Source organism: Humulus lupulus, chromosome 5, assembly GCF_963169125.1.
Source record: "Humulus lupulus chromosome 5, drHumLupu1.1, whole genome shotgun sequence".
In the NCBI taxonomy this organism is placed as follows: domain Eukaryota; kingdom Viridiplantae; phylum Streptophyta; class Magnoliopsida; order Rosales; family Cannabaceae; genus Humulus; species Humulus lupulus.
The window spans coordinates 10,968,473-10,990,725 of NC_084797.1; the positions used below are offsets into that span (position 1 = coordinate 10,968,473).

The following is a 22,253-nucleotide window of genomic DNA, read 5'->3' on the forward strand; positions in this document are numbered from 1 at the left end:
TTCACATTTTTAATTAAAAAAAAATAACAAATTGAGTTATGTAGAACTAGTTATTGTCCATTTACCAGGTAGTAGTAGTATTAAAGAAACTACCATCAATCATTTGCACTCTTACACTATGTTATGGCATGATGGATTTTTGGAAGGATAAGGAGGGTAGGAGAAAGAATGGTGTGACTAGAGCAAAAAGTTAAAAAGAAGATGAGAGATGAAGGAATTAGAGGTCTCTCTCCAAATCCTCAAAAAATGAATTCATTACAATTTGAGGGGGGGGGGGGAAGATTGAGATTGGAGTTCCATTTTAAAACTAATTGGTGTTAAGTGGAGTAACCATTTTCTTTATAAGGATATTGTTGTTCCTATATATTTTCAATGTGAGATTTTTTTTCACATTTATTACGTCCCCTCATATTTGGGTCTGAAAGTATGAACATTACAAACAACCTTAGATACAATAGGACCGAACATGAATATATGATATAATGCCACAAGATCAACTTAGGAAATTTGTGGAAATGTAGGACATCACAAGGCTGGTTGGGAAATTTATGAGTATATACGCCGTCCGAAATAGGTCATAGAATCCAACACAAATCGACATACATTGGAAATGTCTCAAACCGAGGTCAAGAATGGAGTGCAGCGGAAGTTGAACCTGCTCTTGATACCATATAACAATTTGAGGGAGAAAAGACCACAAGGATTAGGATTGAAGTTCCATCTTAAAACTAATTGGTGTTAAGTAGAGTAACCCTTTCTTTTATAAGAATATTATTGTTCCTATATATTTTCAATATGAGATTTTTTTTCACATTTAATAAAAAATAAGACAATGAAAAAACAAGACAAAAAATAAAAAAATTACACAAATATCCTTCAAATAATTTAAATACATATAAAATAGTTAGTTTATTAATTTTAGAATTAATTTTTTTGTATGGATCCTTCCCACTAACATAAAGAGAAGATATATCTTCTCCATTCTTCTCAAACTCCCCAATCCATTCAATCATGCTTAATCCTTTCCTTCCTACCAACCATATGAAATGAGTCCAAAATCAACTTTCCATTATATATTTCAATGTCATTGATTCTTCTTCTGATTCCTACTCAAATCTCAGCTACTCAACTTTAACTTCATTCCAACTTGATTTTCACTTGTTTCAGCAACACTCGTACTACTACTCATTGTGATATTTAAACTACTTTTTTCTATAGTCTATAGCTAGGATCTTTCTACATTGTAGCTACTGCTCATTGATTCGGATTTTAATCTAGAACATTGTAATAAAATCTAGTGGTCCAAATTTTTTAGTAAGGAATGTAGAAAATACAAATTAAAACTTGTATCCTAATGGTCAGAATCCCAACTTTCATTTCATACATATTTTCATTATAAACTCGTTCCTTAAGTTTTTACTATATAAATTCTATTTTATGCATTTTTTTTAAGGAAATTCATAAAAATACGTAAGGTTTATTTAAAAAAAATACTAAAAATACAGAATTTATAAAAAATTATAAAAATACGGAGTGACATAATCATAAATATATAATTTTTTTTTGTAAATAACATTTACAGACTAAATAGAAAATTGTAAGAGACGATTACAGAACCGTAACAAATTATTATCCGTATTTTTGTAAAAAAAATTTTTTACCGCTTGCCTTAATTAACTACAAAATACCAAATAAATAAATAAATAAATAAATAATAAAATAACTCAAAATCTAACCTAAAATAAATCTAACAATAATGTTCTAACAAAATAATATAATAACTTTGTATCAAACTTAGTAGTGACAACATGCAATTTATAAAAGAGTCTTGTATCCAAAAGAACAATGAGATCTCTAATTCAAATATATTTTATTTTAGTATGTATATAACTAACATTTTTGGTAGTTTAAGGTCCTTATTATAATGATAATCGGTCTTAGTGAACATTAATATACCAATAAGAGGTCAACATGTAATATACCAATAATGGTGTTGGAAAAAAGTTTCAATAGTTGCTTACTAAAAAGGTCACCGTTCCTTCACTTTCAGTCAAACCTCTCAATGCCACCCCATGTGAGCAGGTCCAGCCCATAACCCATCATCATTTATGAGCTTTTTTTTGGTATAAAGGAAAGAGGGTTCTCTCTTCTCATTTTTCATTCAAATTAAAAAAACCATTGATTTGATTGATTAAATCTCAATTCTCAACTTCCATTTAAGTTCTAATTAATTAGTTAGTGCAAGCTTCGAGGGAAGTTTGGTTGAGAATTGGGATTATCAAAGTGATAAAGTCAATGATTCTGAGTTGTTCGCTTCATACCCATTTACAATTTCAAGCCAATCAGTAGGATGAACACATGCGTTGGTTATAAAACCACTATTATACCATATTATTTAGTTTGTTAGAATGTATAATAATTTTGTATTGACATCTTTACAATTAAAAGTTACTATAGTTTAAGCTCTAGTTTAAAAAATTCATTAACTACTAAGTTATTCTCATTTTGATACTTTTTTGTCTCAACTACTACCAAATCAATTTATTACTATTCTTTCAAATGTTGATTATGAGTTTTATTTAAGAGAAAATTACATAATACACCGTATAAAGCAAAAAAATTTGAAATATACGGTTGCCTACTTTTATACGGTTTTTTATTTCAAATATACGGTTTTTTATAAAGTCTTTTTTTCAAATTTCAAACCCCGAAGTTTTTTTGTATTCTCTTTCTCTTTCATCTGTTTCATTCTCCGTTTCTCATTTTTTCTTTGGCCGAGTCCGAAAACCTAACTGAGTTTCTTCATTTTTTTTCAAAATCGTTTGGCATTGACTGGTTAAACAATGGTTGTCACTCGTGCGGGGTCTGCATCTCCTGCTCGGTCGGGTGCTGCGTTCTCTGGCCCAGCATCCTCGAAGCATTCCGACGATCAAGAGTCTTCCGAAACGAAGGGGAAACTTCTGAAGAGTAATCTTTCTCCTTTGTGTAAAGGGAAAGCTGTTTTGAAGTATTCATTGGATTCTCCCCTTCCTAATGTGATCGAGGATGATGTTGGTGGTTCAAATGAGTTGAAGGAGGGCGACATGCATGCGAGTGTTGACTTAATTGGGAAAAAGTTGAAGCGAAAACATGTTGCATTGTCAAAGAGCAAAGTCAGTGCGAAGAAATCTAAGAAACTATCTATTGAAGGTTCTAGTCGAGTAAAGTGCAAGGCTAACAGAAAAATTGCGAAGAAGAATGTTGGTTTACTGGATAAACCGAAGGTATTTATGTTTGTGTCGTTTAAATTCGTTTTGTTCTTTTTTTTCTGTTTTTTATGGGTCTATTTGTCTTGTTGCTGTTAACAATTGTTATTTTTTTGTATCAAAGTGTTACAGGTTTGTTAATGGTATTTCTGATGTTTGTAACCTTGTTTTCCATTTTTGTAAACATATGTTACAAGTCATAATTTGGTAGTTTTGTAACGAAGTGTTACAAGTTTGTTAATGTTCTTTCCGACGTTTGTAAATATGTTTTTCTTTTCTTTAAACTTATGTTACAGGTTCTAATTTGGTAGTTTGTGTATTTTATATATTAGGTTTTATATTCTTGAAATATGTTTTCTATGTTGTTCATGCTCTGATCTGATTTATGTTTTTAATTTTGTTAATTTTTGTTAGGTTTTTGTACCTATATGTTACATGTTTGTTAATGGTATTACTGAAACCATGTTTTTGTTTTTTTGTAAACATATGTTACAGGTCCTATATTGTTAGTTTTGTAACCAAGTGTTACAAGGTTGTTAATGTTCTTTCTGATGTTGTAAATATGTTTTTCTTTTTTTGTAAACATATGTTACAAGTTCCTATTGTTAGTTTTTGTAACCAAGTGTTACAAGGTTGTTAATGTTCTTTCTGATGTTGTAAATATGTTTTTCTTTTTCTGTAAACATATGTTACAAGTTCCAATTTGTTAGTTTTTGTATTTAAAGATAATAGGTTTTATATTATTGAAATATGTTTTCATTTTTTCAAGTTTTGATTGTATCTGTTTTAATTTCATTTCATCAATTTGTGTTTTTCTTGTCATCTAATCATTTGATTTGTCTTGTTTTAAAATTTTGTTGGTTGTCTATTATTCTATGCAGCATATGGAATGTTTTATCAAACATGAGGATCATTATAGAGCAAGAGTCAATTTTCACTGTGGTTTTGAGAAGATCAATGTGATCTCAGAAAAATTGACTGACTCTCAAAAGGTTTTGTTTAGTAAGACTTGCTTTGGTCATTTTCTAAACCTTAAATCTTATGCTAATCAAGCTAAATTGGTTCACCATGTTTTGTTGAGAGAAGTTAACCAACCAAACTTAAATGAAATGTGGTTTAAAGTTTGTGGAAAGCTGATTAGGTTTTCTTTGGGTGAATTTGGGTTATTGTCTGGGTTAAATGTGTTTGGTGATATTGATAGAGGTGGAATTAAGAATAGTAATCCTATTGGATTGTATTCGAAATTTTTTGGTGACCATACAAGGGGCATTTCAAGAATTATTGTTGAAGAAAGGTTTAAGGCTGCCAATTTTGATAATGATGATGAGGCTGTTAGGATGGCTGTACTTTACCTGATCACTAACTTTTTGTATGCTTGGCAAAAAGAGAAGAACATTGAAAAAACTGACTTGTATCTTTGTGATAGTGGTGGTTTTAATCATTTTCCATGGGGAAAGGATATTTTTAATGTGACTCTCTCATCTTTGAGAGATGCTTTAAGGGAAAATGAAGTTGTTATTACTCGGCAAGGTTCTTACCCAACCTATAAGTTGAATGGTTTGCCATTTGTTTTCCAAGTTTTCATTTACGAATCAATTCCTAGTTTAGAGGGAACTTATTGTGAGAAGGTTAGTTGTGGTCTGCCTAGGATTATAAATTGGTCATCTGTTGCAATCCCATCTCATAAGGAGCTTGAGAGGAATGTGTTTTCATTACATAAGGTAATTTTTATTCTTTTTGCTTTTCTTTATATATGAATTTATTTGATTTTTTTAATATTGTAAACTGATTTTTCTGTGTTGTTATTTGCAGACCAAAATTGTTAAAGTTTTGCCCACTGATGAAGAGAACAATGCCTTCAAGCTTGAAGGTTTTTTCCAGTGCAACAAGGATATGAATGTTGCTGATTTTGAGGATGATGATTTTGTTGCTCCTCCAAAGAAACCAACCAGTGAGGCTCCTTCCTCATCATATGTTCCTTGTGTGACATTTGGTTTTTCTGATATGAAAATTATTGTGGATGAATGTCAGAAGAAGTGTAACATTATGTCTAAGGAAATTGCATTTTTAAAGTCTGCTAGTGAATCTAGACATAGGGCATTGATGGAGATGTTGGTTAATCTGAAAAACGATCAAGATTTAAAACACAAGGCAGTTATGGAAATGTTAGGTGAGTTGAGGCCAAAATCATGTGGTATTAATGATGATATTGATCATGTTGATGTTGGTTTTGTGGGAGCTGATGTTGGTGATACTTCTGGTGGTGGTGGTGTTTCAAAGGAAAAGGATAAGTTTTTTGAGAATGAAAGTTTTACCCAAGTTTTTGATGAATGCATTCAAGCAATGCAAGAAGATGCTGCTGGAGATATGGTAATTGCAGATGATAAGAATGATACAGTAAATGAGAATGAGAAGACTACTGGGAATGATGTTGAAGAAACAATGGTATGTATTCTTATCTAAATATTAATTTTATTGCTTGGTTGGTTTGTTATTTTTTATTTTATATTTTATAGATGTTTATATTTCTGTTAATATATATAATTAATATTTTCTTTTTATTAATTTTTGTTTTCCCTTTTTGATAGGAATCTGATTTTGTTTCCATTGGAATATGAGAAGTGGAAGAGAAAGTTTAGAATTCTTGTTTTGTAAACCTCTTGTTATTAATTTGTAAACTTTTTTTTTCTTAGTTAGTTTTGTACAAGACTTTTCCAGAGCATGTATAAACTCTGTTATGTTTTTGTAAACTTATGAATTTTGGAATTTTTTGTTTGGCAATTATTATTTTTTATTATATATACAACTTTTTTTTCCAGAGCTATGACCAGGTTATTTTGGTTTCATGATTTGTATTTTTTTAAGGTAATGTATTCATGTATTTCTGTATTAATTTATAAAATTTTGTTTTTCCATAGAATATTGTCAAACCTCATGATGATGTAGCTGATGTTGTTAAAGATCTAGAAGAAGAGGCTCATATTTTTAACAACATGAATGTGGAGATTTTTGATAAAGTTGTTCATGCAGCTGTTGGTGATTTGGCAAAGAAAAAGGTAACTAAACAAGGCAGATATTGTATTTTGTTTTCTCTTTTTGCAATATGTTCCAATAGTTGTATTATTGAGTTTTTCATATTATTTTTGTTTCTAGGAAGTTATTATGGCAACACCCATTGCTGGTTCTTTGATGAATCCAGTAGTTGTGTCTACTCCTGTTGTTGGCAAAAGGAATCCAAAGCCTGCTACAGTTTTGCAATCTCCTTTTGTTAACCAATTTGGATCATCTTCTTCTAAGGATATGAAACATTTGGAGGTTGTGAAGTCTAAAAGGAAGGTTGTGGGACGATATGCTTTTGGAGACAATCTTTTTGATCTGCCTAATCAAATTGACCAAGACTCTTTTAACAAGTGGTTTTCTCTGGGGCTGAGAAAAAATAATAAGTATGCTTCTATTTTTTAATTGTTTTTTTATTTATTTTGTATTTCAGTTTCTGTTTCACCATAATTCACTTTTAAATGTTTATAATTGTTATAGGTATAAGAAATTTGATGATAATAATAGTATCATTAAGGAGCCATTTCAGTTTTGTGTAACTGAGATTGAGAGAAAAATTTGGTTTTATGATTTAGTTAAAGATGGGAGGGATTTGGACAATGAGGTATTTTTTTCCCTTATTATTATTAAGTTGTTTTAGTTTTACTGTTTTCATTATTCTCATTATGGTTTGCTTCTTGTTTTTTCAGCATATTAATGTGGCATTTTATTACCTTAGAAAAAAAGCCAAGTATTGTGAGTTGATAAATGTTAGAGTTACTACTACAGATAACTCTTTTGATCAAGTTATCACTTCTCTGTATGATGTGTATCTGTCAAGTGACTGTGATCGATCTGTTATATCGCATAACAGTGTTATTTTTGAGTATATTTGTGGTTATAAAATGCTTTGTAACACCCCTTGGTCGCTAGTAGATTTCATTTTATTCCCTATTAATATGACTGTTGTTGGCTGTAATCATTGGATTCTTGGGGAGTTCAACGTGAAGCAGAGATTTTTTAAAGTCTACAACTCAATGAGAAATAGAGTTATGGATAAGAAAGTATTGAAAGTTGTTGAAGCATATTCTACTTTGTTGCCCTTGTTTCTTTCTTTAAATAATTTTTATGAGTCAAGGGAAGATATTGATCTAAATGCACAAGCATTCAAGGGCATTGATATGTGTCACCCGTTGGACATTGTGTTTGATGATGAGGTTCCACAACAGAGTAACAAGTAAGTGGTTTTTTTTTAGTTATTGTTATTTTTTGGTTGCATTATTTTGTTTATATGCATTTATGTGTTACTGATTTTGTTGTTTTTTTTTTGTAGCGATTGTGGGATTTTTATCATAAAGTTTGCTGAATTTCTTATGCATGGACTTATTGAAAATATCCCCAATCCTCTGAATGTTAGTTTCCAGAGAAACAAAATTGCAGTCGAGCTATATGTCCATGCTAAAAGAAAGAAAGATGAAGGCTATCTATCTGATGGGGAGTTCAGAGGAAGAATGAGCAAGAAGATGTTGAATGTTAATGCAATGGAAGTATGAGAGCATCAAAGTAGTTAACATTTTGGCTTTTATCTTGTAAAGAAGATACATACTTATGGCAAGATAACTTTTGTGTCTTTGTTTTGCAAACTTTCAAGCAAGTATCATGTTTGAATATTTTGAATACTGTGGCATATCATTGAATTTTGATATTAGCCCTTTTTTATGAGGAATGTTGTACAGAGGTGTCTCAAGTTTGTAACTTGAGTTCACAACTTTATTTTTATATTTCATGTTTTAGGTAACATCTGTTAAAAGTTTGTAACCTAAGTTCATGCAAAATTGCGTAGCATTACTTAACGTCTATTAATAGTCACGATAACTTCAGTTTCAAATATGTATCAAATCGTTTCAAACTTTTGAAGTTAATCCTTTTAAATGGACTGGAAATTTACAAATGAAAATCAAATATTTTTGTTTCAAAACTGTAACATAAGCTGATAAAAGAACTTATTTCACATTTATTTGATGTTGGAAGTGTCTGTGAGAAACTAGTAACATATCTGTAACAATTATGTAACAAAATGTTACATTAATATTCATTTCAGATATATCTGTATCAAATATGTAACAAAAATTTACAGATAACGCCCTGAACATTAATTCTGATATATTGATGCAAATTTTTTCCTAAGTTTTTATAATATTCCATATATTCAATAAAATTTCATAATTCTTTATCACAAGTAATAGTGATAAGTAATGTTCCAATCACCGTACTGAAACATACAAAGTTTCAAAATTCAAATAAAAAGTATTTTTAATCTATAAGCTTTGAGTGCTTTTTTGTTTTTTTGTTCTCAATAGAGGCTGGTTTGTGCAGGTTTTTCGGTTGTGCCCAAGCTCTCCACACCTTCCACATTTAAGCTGATAAGACCCTTCTCTTGCTGAGACAAACCTTTTTTTCCTTGGCCTTCCACTTTTTCTGTTTCCCTTTGGAGGTAGTACTTCTATTTCCTCAACATCAGGCGGAACTCTCCATGTTTTTGGATCTCCCAATGGATGTATTGATGCATTATAGGTGTTCAACATGGCTTGTTTTGTGAAATAATATGAGCAATATTTTTTATACTGAAGGTTCATCTTTCTAATGACTGCCATGGCATGTTCACAAGGTAATTCATCCAAATCAAACTTGTTACAAGAGCAAGATTTCTTTGCAATGTCAACAATGTTTGTTGTTAAACCATTGTGTACACTGTAAATGAGTGTGCTAGCTGGTTCTACCTGCAATGAAATTATAATAATGAACAAGGAAGTATATTAATACAGAGGTATTTATAAATAAAGGAAATAGTTGTACTTACAGTCATTCTTAATGACTTGACAAAGTTCTTTCTTAAGTATTCCTCTTGTTTCTTTGGCAATTCTGTAAATGTTGCTTCTGCTTCTTTTTTGTTGTTGTAGCTCCATTTTTGAATCAGGTTTCTAAGGCACTCGAGTAATGTTGTTACTGGAAGCTCTCTCATTTCTTTTAGTGCTGCATTAATGGATTCAGCTATGTTTGAAGTCATAGCTGCATATCTACGACTTTTGGAGTGGATTCTTGCCCACTTTTCATATTTAACCTCATTGGCCAGAAAAGGACGGATTCCTTCATGTAAACTGTCCAAGTCCTTCATGTATTTTTCAAAATCTTCCATGTTATAAGCTTTTGCAGCAGCATGAAATGCAATACTGGTTGCCTCTGCGTCTGTTTTAAACTTGGTCTTTATGTTGCAGAAAAGATGGTAGGAGCACACTCCATGAGTTACATTTGGAAAGACATTTTTTATAGCATTCTCTATGCTTTCGTGTCTATCTGAAACTATACACAACTCTTCTCTTTCTCCATAACATTCTTTTATTTTTCTGAAGAACCACTCCCATGAATCATTGTTTTCCGAATCTGTTATAGCAAAAGCCAATGGGAAGATGTGTCTATTTGCATCTTGTGTTGAAGCTGTGAGAAGTGTACCGCCAAATGCAGCTTTTAGGAATGTTCCATCAACAACAATTACTGGAATGCAATGTTTCCAACCTAGAATTGATTGTCCCATAGCCATATAAAGATATTTAAATCTGTTTATACTATCAATTTGCAAATCTGTTACAGTACCTGGATTTTTGTGCTTCAAAATGTGCAGATATCGTGGAATGTCTCGGTAGGAATCTTGACTTGAACCATGTACATAATTAACTGCTTTTTCCTTAGATCGCCATGCTTTTTGGTAACTCATGGAAACTCCATATCTGTCCAACATGTCTTTAGCTATATCTTTAGGTCTATAATTTGTTTTTGGATCTGTGAACTTGGTCTTCACAACATTCCCAACCATACTACTTGAAGCCTGTCGGTGATCTCCAAGAATAATGTCCAAGGAACATGTGTGGGCACGATTGAACTTCCTAAGTTGGAACATATCTGTCTTTCCATATCTTGCAGCACGAAATGACCACGTACATTCTGAATCAAGGCACTTCAACTGATATTCTTTTTTGCAAGATTTGTGGACCTTGAACTGAAAATTGTTTTTTATGGCATAGAGACCAATTGTTGTTGTAAGAACCTCTTTGTTTTTGTATACCTGTTTTTCTCTTATTCCATCAGAAATTGCATGAGTTATAATTGTAGTTTCTGTTCCAATATGTTCAGGAATTGATTCATGTCGTTCCTTCTCCAAAATCAAATCTGTAATTTGATCTGCCAACTGAATAAAATTTGGTAGTCCTTGAGGTTCATCTATAGAGAATGTCGATGTGTCCGAAATATCATTCTCTATATTATTACTACTTGAAGCAACAGTAGAACTCATCTTTTGAAGTGCTCCACAGGTAATTGTTTGGTTGTTCTCTGTTACAGAAACTATCAAAGGGTATTTTGTGAGTGTTTTGTCATTTCTTTTGCACTCCAAGTAGAATTGTATAGAGCTATCACTTTTGATCTTCAATGGAGGCAATGTTTCTGCAATCTGGTACTCAATTGTTGCATTTTCTGTTGACAGAATGGTAGACAACTCTGTAGACAAGATATTCATTAGTGTTGTAAATGAGCAATCTAATGGTATTAACACTCCCAGCATTTTGAAATCCTCATACACATTATTTTCATTCCAATGACCATCATAATATACCAAAGATGTTATTGGATTCATGGCTGCAGATGAATAAAAAGAAAAATTAGATTGATATGTAGAAATTTTATATTTTCATTATAAAACAAAATAGGATATAAACTACCTTATGGGTTAAAAACTACCCAATCCAGCACAAGCTATTCAATAACACATCCCCCAACAAAATGAGAATTTAGCATATAAACTCGTCCCTTTATTGGTTTTTAAATGACCAAATTCTGCACAAGGAAGAGCAAATAACTTAAAGATGAGACAATCTAAGAAACATCTTTATAATATTGTAACAGTTTCTTTTTTTTATAAAAGGTTTTCAGGATTTTCAAATGTTTCTATGGTAAAATTTGTTTATGATTCTGTGGAGATATGTGTTAAAATATATGTTTTTGCTATAATTATCTTAATGATTTCCGAAAGCTATAAATTATGTTCCAAGAACAAAATAGAAGACCCATCGATTCAAGGAAACTTACCACAAAACAGATATCGTGTAATTTGTTTTGTAGACCCATCGATTCAAAAAATTTGCAGTAGATTGCAGAAGAAAATTTCTCATTTTTTCCCAGTTTTCTCGGTTTTGTTAGCTGAAATCCATGGAAATGTTGAGTACAGCATGTTACAAAAACTTTGGCCGAGTTGTGATGGTTGGGTTGGGTCTTCGGTATATAATGGTGGGAAATGTTGGGTCTTCCGTATTGGGTTGGGTCTTCCGTGAATTGTGGGCTTCACTTTTACCGTAATATTGTAAGAAGTATGGATTACCGTATTTTTCGAATTCTTTTGGTGAAATGCCGTATATATAAAATTTTCCCTTTATTTAACCTAATACTTTAGCCTTGTTGGTTGACTTTTTCGCTATCAACATAATTTAAGAACTTGATAGAAAATTAAAGAAACTAACACAAAAGTTTTACGTGGTTCAAGCTATAAAAGAGCCCTAGGTTTTTGGTATTAGTGAGTTTGAAACTTATTTGAGCAAATTTCGATGGAGTCTCAAACAACATATATATTGCTCTGAGTTTACAATGCTTAACTGACCAAAATTATGAACCCACATCAACCCTATTTATAGGAGTTTAGGTCATTAATGTCTTTAATGGACTATTAATATAACATTCCCCCATTATTTGAGGAGTAAATGTTAATTAATTTTATTGGGATGCACTAATAAAGACTATGGGTCAAGGCAGATTGCACGAGGCTCATTTGTAGAAAGCTGTCCACTAACCTTTCGGGGAACAGGTATCTGACAGTGTCAAAATACAGCTGCATGTTTGTTCATGTCAGGCGACGTTGTGAGAAATGCTGATTGTTGAGTGTACGAACTCGACACCACTACTCAAGGCTCACAAAAAGTTGTCAGACGATCTTCTGATGGGCCACAGCTGCAATGATTAACACCTGACAGTTACTCCAAGTCCCGAGGACAAAATCCTAGACATGGAGGATTGGTGATTGAAGAAGGCTAGAGGACCACCTGAATGGTCCTAGGCGCGTGGCCTTGGAGACATCCACGCTTTGGAAACATACCACGAGACGTGGCCTCGCTTAGAGATATCTGCACCTCGAGGACGAATCTCGGAGTGTGGTCTCACTTGGAGAGACTAGATCATAGTACTCAGAGAAGTTTTACACTCCAAGGAACTCTACGAAACCTCATTAGCACTCGATGAAACTTAATTAACCCTCTAATGACTGCCACATGTCCAGTGATAAAAACACAAACAACAAGCCTCAACTGCAAAAATAAAATATTTTTTCTACTTAAAATAGAGATTTGAAGTGGCACAAACCACTGACATACCTAGAAAAAATATTCTTAACACTACAACACATGAGTGATAGTTTTTTTTTCTAATAAGTTCACAAAATTTCACGAATCACTATGTGAATAGAAACAAACTTACAACTTGATAATAAAAATTACAATAAATTTAAACAAAGAGATTAATCTTTAGTCCTAAGAAATTATACTAGCCTAATGTTCTTAAAAAAAAAACGAAGTAAGACCCTACTGCCCACTTCACTTTTTTTAAAAAAAAATAAAAATAAAATAAAGAATCATTTTATTATTCCCATTGGTTCCCACTAAATTATTTATTCTTTTAAAATAACTCTACTTGATGTGGATCTTTGACAAATAAATCTCAAACTTGGCATTTTAAGTCAATAAAAAATCAACAAAACCATGAAATTATGTCGGTAAGTGGAATATCACACTCCATACAAATCATCTACCATTTTTTCTATAAATATATAGACAAAATTTATAGTAGCTTCCAATTATTACTATAATAAAATAAATTTTTTGCTAAATTTTTTTCTATCCATATTCATGAAATTATTTACTTTATGTGACTAAAAGTAATTTCTACCCAAATTAATGAAATATTTCATTAATAATAATACGGATCACACGGCATGGGACATACTTGATGAAGTGGGACCCACAAACCCTTTGCCTTCCTTATTCCACTACAGGAGATCCAAACCACCGACACCTACAAAAACACCTCTTACAAAATCAGACGCACCACAGCTCGCCACGTGTCAAATCAGCCCCCTGATTTAACAAAAACGGCCCCATTTTAAAGCCGCGTCCTACGGGATTCTATCCTCTGCGGTCGAGTTCATCTGAGCTCTACACTCTCACGCTTCGGTTTGTTGTACTCTCGAAATTCCGACACGTCCTGGTCAGACACAAAAGTCAAAGACACAGACCATGCTTTAATGGGATTACGAAGGAGAGTGTAGGTGTAGTGCGTGGCAGAGAATAAAAACCCATTCATCTTCTTCTTGCACTGCTCTCAGTATAAATAAACGTCACACTTTTCTGCAACTGAGCTGAATTTCATCTCTCTCTCTCTCTTTCCCACTCTGATATTTTTTGGGGTTTGAGTTGCGAAAATGGAGATATTTTACTACCTGGTTTTCGGGTTCTTTGGTTTGGTTGTGGCGGCAATGGAGCTGAGCAGAAACAACAAAGATCGAATCAATACATCGCCGGCTTTCAATTCATTCAAGAACAATTACCTTCTCGTATACTCGCTCATGATGGGTATTTACAACATCTCACTCGTTTATTCTTCTTATTAGATCTGATTCACACTAGATCTCGTTTGATTTTCATGAATGTACAACTCTTTTGTGTTTCAATTTCGTGAAAATTGGATCTGATCTGAGTAATTAAAAGCAATTGTGATGACGCATTCTTCAGATCTGTGTCGAAACTTAGTATTGTCGTTTCTTTGATCGATCACAACACTTCTTGCTAATAATTTTAGGACCTGTTCTTGATATATAGTGTGTATATTTATAATGTTGTTCGTCCATTATATTTATAATGTTGCTTTTTTAAGTTTAAAAGTTTGTGTGTATGTGTGTGGGATATATTTATGATGTTGTTCGTCCATTTTAGCTATTTTAAGTTTAAAAGTTTGTGTGTATGTGTGTGAGATATATTTGTCCATTTTAGCTTTAAAATTATGTGATTATATATTGATCTGGTGCTGTGTGTTCATCTTTGATTTTCTGATGTGTTTTGTGATGTATTATTATATTACTTTTGTTGTGTAATATTGATTTTGTTTTTGGTTGCTCTCAAATTAATACCAAATGATCTTTATCACTACTTGACTTGGAAAAAAAAGTTATTTTCTTTATATAAAATTTAATGCTTATTCATCTTAATTAGATTCTTAACTTTTTCGAGATCTTTTTATAATTCGAAGAGCATATATATTTGATTTTCTAATGTACAAAGTTGAAGAAATTTCTTTAGCTTATCTGACTATGAATTCTCGTATGAACTTCTTAGAACCTTTCTGGATGTTGTTTACAAGGAAAAACCTTGTTTTAACTATAGTTTCTTATTTAAGAAAAAAAGAAAGTAAAAAGTCTGATTACTGATCGATTAATTCATGAACAGCGGGGGACTGGTTGCAAGGTCCTTATGTTTACTACCTTTACAGTACGTATGGGTTTGGTAAAGGTGAGATCGGACAGCTCTTTATTGCTGGTTTTGGCTCCTCTATGCTGTTCGGAACAGTTGTTGGTTCTCTAGCTGACAAACAGTAAGTATTCTTTCAAAATTTTGTTAAATAATTATTTTATACGATGTTATGGAGATGTTTTTTTGATGTTCTACGTGCTTCAAATTCAGGGGTCGTAAGAGGGCATGCGTGACTTACTGTATTACTTACATACTGAGCTGTATTACCAAGCATTCTCCTCAGTACAGAGTTTTGATGGTTGGCCGTGTTTTGGGAGGTATTGCCACTTCTCTTCTGTTTTCAGCATTCGAGTCATGGCTTGTTGCAGAACACAACAAGGTAAGGGGCATTCATGCTGTCTACATATATCATTTTGCAGTTATTATTATGTTAAATGTTTACATTGATTGCTTGTGAGCAAACAACGAAGTTTACTGTGTCACTGTTAAATGCTTGTTGCATTTCATGTTTCTTGTAGGATTACTACACATATGATGTTCACATTTTGTTTTGTTTCAGTTTTGTGTGGTTTTAATCTTTTCAGTTGGCACATTTGTGTATTTATTGTGAATTGGTAATGTTGTAGATTAATTGTGTTGGTAAAGTGATATTAAGTGCTTGCATAACTGTCTGAATTGGCAAAAAGTAGGTGAAAAAAGAGGGATATATTATTAGTTACATCTCATATGTGGGGACCATTGTAGTTGGAGAAAGTATTACTTGATAGTGGATAAAATTTGTTGGTTTTCTTTCAAGATTCCTGTGTGACGTGCAGCTTCTCTCTGCCATTCTCTTTTTGCATCTGATTAATTTGTAGTGTTATAAACCTTGTACTTTGCTCACCACTCTCCAATATTATCTGCAGAGAGGCTTTGAACAACAATGGTTGTCAATAACATTCTCAAAGGCAATATTTCTTGGCAATGGCCTTGTTGCTATTATAGCTGGTTTGTTCGGGAATCTACTTGTTGACTCATTTTCTCTTGGACCTGTTGCACCCTTTGATGCTGCTTCATGCTTTCTTGCTATTGGTATGGCGGTCATATTATCTTCATGGTCAGAGAACTATGGGGATCCTTCTGAGAACAAGGACTTGCTTACCCAATTCAGGGGTGCTGCTGTGGCCATTGCTTCCGGTAGAGTTTAAGCCTTTCCTAATCCTTGTTTTGTTTCTTTACATTAAATTTAAAGTAAAATCCAATCTGAAATTAAAAAAAAGAAGAGAGATAGAGATAGAAAAGTAACCCTATCTGGAATGACATATAACTGTTCTCTTTCCAATGTCTTCTTCTTTGATGAATTTTCCCTCTCATTTAGTTACCTTTGCGTGATTCAGATGAAAAAATTGCCTTGCTCGGGGCAATTCAGTCTCTGTTTGAGGGCTCAATGTACACATTTGTGTTTCTCTGGACTCCTGCTCTAAGCCCAAATGACGAGGACATTCCTCACGGATTTATCTTTGCAACATTCATGTTGGCTTCAATGTTGGGAAGCTCCCTTGCTTCTAGGTTGATGGCTCGCCAATCTATCAGGGTTGAGAGCTATATGCAGATTGTTTTCGCTGCTGCCTCAGCATCACTTCTGCTTCCCATTTTGACCACTGTAAGTCACAGTTCCAAGATTTTCATCTCCTTCTTCACTCTCTTTTTCTCTTATGGTATTCTGAAAGTTCGATTGTTTTGAAAACAGTTCTTCGTAACTCCTTCCACGGAGCAAGGCAAGGGCATCTCATTTGGAGGATGCATTCAGCTTCTTGGCTTCTGTATCTTCGAAGCTTGTTGTGGAATTTTTTGGCCATCCATTATGAAGATGAGGTCCCAATACATTCCCGAGGAGGCTAGAAGCACCATCATGAACTTCTTCAGAATCCCTCTCAATATCTTCGTCTGCATTGTGCTATACAACGTATGTTACAGCCTATATACTCTTTACACAAATGTCTAGCTTGAAAAAAACACACACTGACTAATTCTGTTTTTTTGGCAACTGAAGGTGAGTGCATTCCCGATCACTTTTATGTTCGGTATGTGCTCGGTTTTCCTCTTAGTGGCATGCTTCTTGCAGAGGAGGCTCTTCAACATCTCCGAAAAGCCAAGTAAGTTCGAAATTCGGTCTTTGCTACATTACAGTTAAGGGAATGGTTTTTCTTTTCTCTGTGCTTATGGTTTTACAATATCTGTTACAGAAACTGAAGACTGGGAAGCAATGAAGGAAAGGGACACCGAATCAGACCCGTTAAACATCTAATTGAGAGATTAGTGGAGACAGACCGCCGGATTTTTTTAAGTGGATGGCGTAACCGCCGCCGCCAGCCATCTATCTAATTCAATTAAAAAATATATACTGTGCTGCTGCAATTGCAATTCGTGTTAGCTGAAGGTGTATTCAATTTGATAGTGAAGAAGACAAACAACTTGTAAGAAAAATAGTGGTCTGCCCAACAAAAAGGAAATGGAGAGGAAGAAGAAGTGTGAGTTAGGAGGAACTATTTTGTAATTTTTTTCTGTTCTTTTTTGGCTGTGAATTAGTGGTAGCGCATTAATTTTCAATTTTTAGCATTTACTGTCGAGAAAGAAATATGAAATATCTACCCATGTATGCCAGTGCCAGTGCCAATATTATTCTTTTTCTACGATACCATTTATTATTTATTTATAGCTTACTTTTTTTTTTTTTGTCTTTCTTAATTTTAATCAGATATGATGCAAGTGAAACTACACTAATCACCAATGGTGATATTCTAAAGAATTTTGGCTTAGTTTTTTCTTTTTCTTTTTAACCTGTTAAGTGAATCCGAAGTCAGCTGAAACTTTGTTACAGAGTAAAGAAAAATGTGTTTTGTTTTAAGTTCGCTTTTTCTGAAAGTATCTTTTTTTAATGGGTAGGTAATCATTTGGTGTCATGTATTTTTTGTAAAATATCGTTTTTGTATACTGTATTGTTGATGCCGTTTTTCGTCAAACAGTGAAAGAAGAGCACAAAAACAATAATAGATAATGGCCAAATACAATAAAACAAATCAAACACACGATTTTTACGTGGTTCAGCAGTTAAATCTGCCTAGTCCACGAGTCTCTGTTATTAAACTTAAGATTATCTCTGAAAATTCTTAAGCATGAAATCTCTAAAAATTCTTAAGCATGAATAAAGAATACTATTTATAGAGAAGGATGCAGAATACTATCCCACATATTTTGGGTAGTTACTCTTTTTGTGAATAAAATAAATGACCTTAAATGCCTATAATCACATATAAAAGGAAACGTCCCTGAAGACCAGGAAACACATAACTGAGGGGATTTACATTAATAAATGAGGATTACATCTCATATTTATAATACTTGTAGATATTCAATGTGGTTATTGCGTATCTCTAAGGCTTTAGTCTCCCAGGTTTCCTGTCACCTTTCGAGCTGGAGACATCTTCCGAGGTCACCCAATCTGTTCGAGATCGTATGCGCGTCGAGCTCGGGAACCCTGATCCGAAGTTGTCTCCGAAGATGGATGTGTTCCCGGGGCTATCTTTCGAGATCATGAACTCTTCGAGGTCACCATACTCGAGATCGTCCATATCCTGCAAGCTCGGCATATGATCCTGGAGCTTCCTTCCAACCTTATGAGTCCACTTATTTGCGAATCCAACTTTCGAGGTCATAATTAACATGGTTCGAAATCTGGGTATAACATGTATTTATAATAATGTTCATTTGGTACCTTATATTTTAAAATCATACATATTCAACACCTTTTATTTTGAAATCATATATATTTCGTACTCTAAACTTTACCAATTTAATCAATATGCTTTTTAATTATGTGAGTTCTAAATTTAAATTTAATTACTTAATTACATATAATTTTTGACAGTTTGATTATATTGATAAAATTTATTTATCAAATATGAGTTTAGGGTACCAAATATGTACTATATGAATATTATTAAAAAAATAGGGTACCAAAATAATACTTTGTAAAAGCACATGTACCAAATGAGTATATTCCATTTTTTAATCAAAGTTTAAGATTTGACTAGATTTGTTCTTAACCTAAAATGAAAAAAGTATGATTTGTTAATAAAAAAAAGACTTGCAATGAATCCAAAAGTTTTTTTTTTCTTTTTTGGGTCATTATTCCACTACTGAAATAAAACCATCCGAATAGCATAAAATAGTCTCATTTCACACACTGAAAAATCGTAGTTTAGCAATATTTTAGGTTGGTCAAGCAAAGGTCATACCATAGCTCCAAAGAGCCATAGATCATACAAGTTTCAAATCTAAATTGGTTGAAGAGAATGAACAACTTGTGAGATTTTCTATTACTATTGAAATATACATACTCATACCATACTGACGTACTATACCAATCAGTTGCTATGGGTTACAACAAATCACAATATATAGTTGAATGCATCAATAAATTACAGAGCAAGTTTACAGTAAAACGTCATGAACCTTGTGGCTTTTATGAGCATCCAGAGTATTCAAATCACTCGGCCACGTTTTGCCTCAGTTGAAGCAACTTCTAGGTCCCCAATAAAGAAAAGAATTTTGTCCAAAATCCCACGGCAGGATTGTTCTTCGTTCAGGTCACCATTTGCACTCGCTTCTCTTTTCAAACTCGAAGACTTTCTTGAACCCAAATAGCGTTGGATCTCACCTCGGCGAACAAGATAATAATCCCCGCCTTCTCTTATTATCTTCACCCTCCTAGAAACATATAATACTTCCTTTTAATCAAGATGGTCTTGGTGTTATAACTATGATACTAAGTATCACTACCAAGATTAGTACTTCGTTACTTGGCATACTGAGTTTATAACACAGATTTTGCAAAAATACCCACCCAAAAGAGTCACAAAGGCTGAAAATACCAAAACCTTTCACCACACAGAAGAGCCATCTATGACTCTAGTTTAAAGCCTTAGCATACTATTGGTGTTCATGAAAAGAAAATTTTCATACATATGAATTAGATACCAGAACTTAGCCTTCTAATCAGATGTTGGAACAACCATCTAAATAGGACCAACCCAACAACAATGCCAACAAACATTTTCTCTCAAAAAAACTATGCCTATATAGATCAAAGTTGTGTGTGAAGCTGGGAATGTTGTGAAAAGTCATTGTAGAAAATGAAAACTGGGAAAATTAAAGATTCAAACTTACATTCCAACGCGATCACGACGGTCTTCGATCTCATACTTCTTTTTCCATGATCTTGAATCCCCAAGAACAAATGATGCAGCACGATCTCCTCCCCATCTCTCCTTGAATAAGTTGGACCAAACATAGTTGTCTGAGGCTAACACCTTCCATTTCCTGCATACTTGGTTAACACCAAATCTCCATTTCAACAAACTTGTCATGAGTTTAAACCTATGGATATATTAGTTTTGTGTAATCTTATCAGCTAACATAGCCTAAATTAGTGAAATTGGACCACTTTATGGACTTAAATGAAAAAAGAGAAGCTAATTCACCAATAAAACAAACAGATATGTCCATTCTTACCCTCTATTTACAAATATATTCACTTTAATTCAAAAATTGAAAGCTTGTATCAAAATCAAAGAATTTTCATACTGGGGAAAATAAAGTCAAACCCCCAATTCCACCCAAAATCAGAATTACAAACCAATCCCATAATTTCACCAAAAAAAAAAACCCAATAATTGGAGTAATTGAAATTTGCGTAATTTGCATCAAATTACAAAACCCAGTTCAGATCCACATTAAACCAGTCCAACATCTAATCAGGAGATGAAAATCAAAGCATCAACAGAAGAAATTACTGACCTTGATGAGCAGTGGCAAGATTCTGATGGTCCAAGAAACAGAAAATCTTGAGATGGATTTCCACTGGTAATCTCTCCATCAAAAAGACAAGACCTTGGAGAAGAAGAAGGTGACAATGTGAGGTGGGGAAGAGTACTTATAAGTTACTTATGGAAGGGGGTTGCCATTCAATGGGCCCAACCGCTTTTATTTCCATCTCCATTGTAATTGTTATTGACGTGTTTTATTTACAGAATTTTTAAAAAATAAATAAGAAAGTGCAGACATCCCATATTATGATTTATGATAAAGAAACATTATTCAGAAAAAAGGAAGGTTAATGATTGTCTCTACATTCTATTTGTGGTATTTTTTTTATATTAAATTCAATTATCTATTTCGTCTCTAACTACTAAAATTATACATGATTTAGTTGAGTCTATTTTTATTCTTATTTTAAGGGAGTCATTCTTTCTTCTCTCACTAATTTCTAAATGCGTTTAGTATAAAGTTTGAAATACTTTCTTTCAAAAAAAAAAATTTATTTAATACACCTTTAAAATTATTTTAGTATAAAACCACATATTAAAAAAAAAAAAAAACTTATTCTACCTTTATGATTTAGGAAACTTTTTTTGGTTTGGTGTATCCCTCGTGTTTTCTTGGTTAAGATATTCTAATATTTTTTTATATGATTGTGTACATGTTATTTATTATAGTCATTTTTTAAATAATTTACGGTGTCGAAATCAAGGTTCAAATAATTTGTTTCATAGTTATATAAAAAAGATAAAAATAAAAATAAAAATAAAAACAGATACGCATACTGCAGACTATTTGAACCTTATTTTCGACAGTATAAATTATTTAAATTTTTTCGAAAATTAATAGGATGCCTGCTATAATTACAATATACAATATCATATAAAAAAAATTAGAATTATAAGTATTCAAGTGCTAAAAATACAAAGGTGCTGACTGATGATTTAGCCAAAGACATAGAGTCACTAAAACGATAAAGATTTATAAGCTGAATGCAAGAACTAAACAACACAAGAATTTATAGTGGTTCGGCCCCAGATATTGGTAATGACCTACATCCACTTAGTGTTTCTATTGATGTATTCTGAAACCTGTGATAAGCAAACTAGGATTCACTGAGTTTCACAAGCTCCAAAAAATGATACAAAAGTCGTGTATAAAAAATACTAGTTCTCTCTGAATACAAATTATTGTCTATCCTTAAATGAGTCCCATGAATCCTATTTATAGGCTCAAGGATGCACATATGGGCCGGCGGGCCGTGTTTAAACTTTGTTACAAGCATATTTCAATAAGGGGAAATAGTGACAAAAGTACCCAATGTTTTAAGAAACTAGTGATTTACTACCCAATCTTTTTTTTGTGGCAATAGTACCCATTGTCCACTTCCGTTGGTTTCCGTCGGTACCCAGCCAAATTCCATCTTATTTTGTCCACGTGTACAGTGGAGATTAATTCACCATTTAGTATTTCAATAACCAAAATTTGAAATAAA

General features: G+C 32.8%; 4 protein-coding genes across 4 annotated transcripts; 2 read left to right on the forward strand and 2 right to left on the reverse strand.

Moving 5' to 3' along the window:
* The first annotated feature begins 2,843 nt into the window (after window positions 1-2,843).
* Window positions 2,844-8,061, forward strand: LOC133778838 (uncharacterized). Its single transcript, XM_062218858.1, has 8 exons — window positions 2,844-3,263; window positions 4,127-4,966; window positions 5,058-5,690; window positions 6,164-6,301; window positions 6,399-6,688; window positions 6,783-6,906; window positions 6,992-7,518; window positions 7,615-8,061. The coding sequence occupies exons 1-8, from the start codon at window positions 2,844-2,846 to the stop codon at window positions 7,832-7,834; spliced, it is 3,192 nt and encodes a 1,063-aa protein (XP_062074842.1). The 3' UTR covers window positions 7,835-8,061.
* A 440-nt stretch (window positions 8,062-8,501) lies between these two features.
* On the reverse strand, window positions 8,502-10,968 carry LOC133778839 (uncharacterized). Its single transcript, XM_062218859.1, has 3 exons — window positions 9,142-10,968; window positions 8,733-9,061; window positions 8,502-8,553 (listed from the first exon to the last, which is right to left on the reverse strand). The coding sequence occupies exons 1-3, from the start codon at window positions 10,966-10,968 to the stop codon at window positions 8,502-8,504; spliced, it is 2,208 nt and encodes a 735-aa protein (XP_062074843.1).
* A 2,820-nt stretch (window positions 10,969-13,788) lies between these two features.
* LOC133834430 (uncharacterized) lies at window positions 13,789-17,579 on the forward strand. Its single transcript, XM_062264040.1, has 8 exons — window positions 13,789-14,005; window positions 14,876-15,020; window positions 15,110-15,278; window positions 15,805-16,075; window positions 16,276-16,541; window positions 16,629-16,844; window positions 16,932-17,034; window positions 17,125-17,579. Exons 1-8 carry the CDS (start codon window positions 13,855-13,857, stop codon window positions 17,184-17,186), a joined length of 1,383 nt encoding a protein of 460 aa, XP_062120024.1. The 5' UTR covers window positions 13,789-13,854; the 3' UTR covers window positions 17,187-17,579.
* Window positions 17,580-19,234: 1,655 nt separating this feature from the next.
* Window positions 19,235-20,913, reverse strand: LOC133834431 (uncharacterized). The gene is made up of 3 exons (XM_062264041.1): window positions 20,738-20,913; window positions 20,108-20,267; window positions 19,235-19,648 (listed from the first exon to the last, which is right to left on the reverse strand). The coding sequence occupies exons 1-3, from the start codon at window positions 20,814-20,816 to the stop codon at window positions 19,423-19,425; spliced, it is 465 nt and encodes a 154-aa protein (XP_062120025.1). The 5' UTR covers window positions 20,817-20,913; the 3' UTR covers window positions 19,235-19,422.
* Window positions 20,914-22,253: the final 1,340 nt, after the last annotated feature.